We start from the raw sequence: 1,788 nt of genomic DNA, 5'->3' as shown, positions 1-1,788 counted from the left end.
GAGTGTTTCCGGTATCTATTCCCACTGGAAAGCCTAGTCCTGCTCCAGCAGATATTCCAGCTCGCCTATTCTATTGTGATGTGTGGGCACATACGTTTAGAACACGTCCATATCCAGAGCAGCCTCCCACCATCCAGCCAGATATTAAAGGGTCTGCTTCACGTCAGCCCGGTCTAAAGCCAGTACAGGCCCGCATGACCGTCACGGTGAAGTTCAGGCCTAAGTAGGGGTCTGTGTTCCATCCCACTTCGTACCCAACGATAAGAAATGGCGATATAAAGGCACGACAGATTCAGTCATGACCACGCACACAAAGGTACCCCGACTTGCCTGCTCTGGACATACCCTTTTTGCTGTGCCTTTGCCAAAACGTAAGCATCTGGAGTTTGTTGAAAGAATGTCATTTAAGTGGAAAACTTCTTAAGCTGACTCACTAATGTGTCAGAGTTACGTCTCACTAACAGTGCAATCATGGGCATCTTGTTAGGTGTATCGAGACAGAGTCACTGCGGAAGGGCGGACTCCTCCAGACCCCGCATCGGCGTTCAGCAAAGGACGGAGCAGAATGAAACCGCTCACATCTCCTCGCTGAACTGAGTCTCGAGCATCTTGAAGAGGGAGACTGATCTCCCCTGAGCGCGCGTCTGCAAGCCACGCAGCCTGCAAAACCTCGCCCGTGTTTCCAGCTTCACTGAATCTTCTTCAGAGGAGTGGCAGTAATTCCAGCAGAGCCGGCACCCGTTGTCTCTCTGGAGTGCCGCGGGGTGTCACTCACCCAGTTTAGCTCCTTTTCTCAGCAGCATAACCACTACGGCCGTGTTCCGACATCCGATGGCTCTGTCCAGGGGCCGCATGCCGCTGTGATCCACGTGCTCGATGACTGCTCCTTTCTCCACCAAATACTGCACCTGCGGAAGGAACGCGACACCATGGGATGTTCGCTGGGGAAGGAGAGGCAGCACAGTGGAATATTTAAGCCACCACCAACTCTTCCCTGAACCATACTGAGTATCCACCCCAGAGGACGCTAACGCCAGTTCAGACCCATCCAGCTGAACCCACTGGAGGCAGCATGGCACGGGAATGCTGCCAGACTGCACCCAAGGGCTGCAGAGGAGGAATGAAAAAACCCCAGTAGCCCAGTTCCCGGGAGTGCCCGTGTCAGCAAGCCGTCAGCCACACTGTGCGTGTCCCTCCTCCGTTCCGTCTGCGTGCCGCTCTGCAGATGGGGCGCCTCGAGGCCACGGCAGCGAGACGGATGGCAACCGCAGAGCGCAGGTCCTGAGGCTTCGGCCTCGCAGCTGCTGCAGCCCCACAGTGACAAGCGCGTGCCACGACGTGTGGTGCCACGACGTGCTCCTGGTGTGGACACAGCGCTGCACGAGCGGACAGAAAGCAGAGTGCTGCTGCATGACGCACGGTACGAAAAGTGCCCTGGTTAGCAGGGTGAACACGTCACGGTGCTGAGGGACCACTTCTCGTGCTGTACAAGGACAGACACAACTGGGATTTGTTCCTTCCTTATCCCTTTACTACGCCAGTGCAACGCTGCAGCTGGACATCAACGCATCCAACGTGCAGCGCACCATGGGCAGGTGAGAAAGAAAGTAACAGAAACATAGAACCACAGAATGGTTGGGGTGGGGAGGAACCCTAAAGCCCCCCCAGTGCCACCCCCTGCCATGGGCAGGGACATCTTCCATAGCCCAGGTTGCTCCAAGCCTCATCCAGCCTGGCCTTGGACACTCCCAGGGATGGGGCATCCACAGCTTCTCTGGGCAAGCTGAC

At 56.3% G+C, this 1,788-nt stretch overlaps 1 protein-coding gene across 1 annotated transcript in view; it reads right to left on the bottom strand.

The window, feature by feature from the left end:
* Positions 1 to 1,788, bottom strand: part of LOC104514710 (protein TANC1-like) — a gene marked incomplete at both ends in the record, with an annotated part of 24,398 nt that overhangs the window by 4,465 nt on the left and 18,145 nt on the right. The window contains 1 exon segment of the mRNA XM_010158461.1: positions 776 to 908. Within this exon segment, the coding sequence (XP_010156763.1) occupies positions 776 to 908 (133 nt within the window).

The sequence above is a fragment of the Eurypyga helias genome, unplaced genomic scaffold (genome assembly GCF_000690775.1).
Source record: "Eurypyga helias isolate BGI_N326 unplaced genomic scaffold, ASM69077v1 scaffold21099, whole genome shotgun sequence".
Classification (NCBI taxonomy): Eukaryota; Metazoa; Chordata; class Aves; order Eurypygiformes; family Eurypygidae; genus Eurypyga; species Eurypyga helias.
Note: the sequence above shows the minus strand (reverse complement) of the source record. Positions and strands in the feature narration are given on the sequence as shown.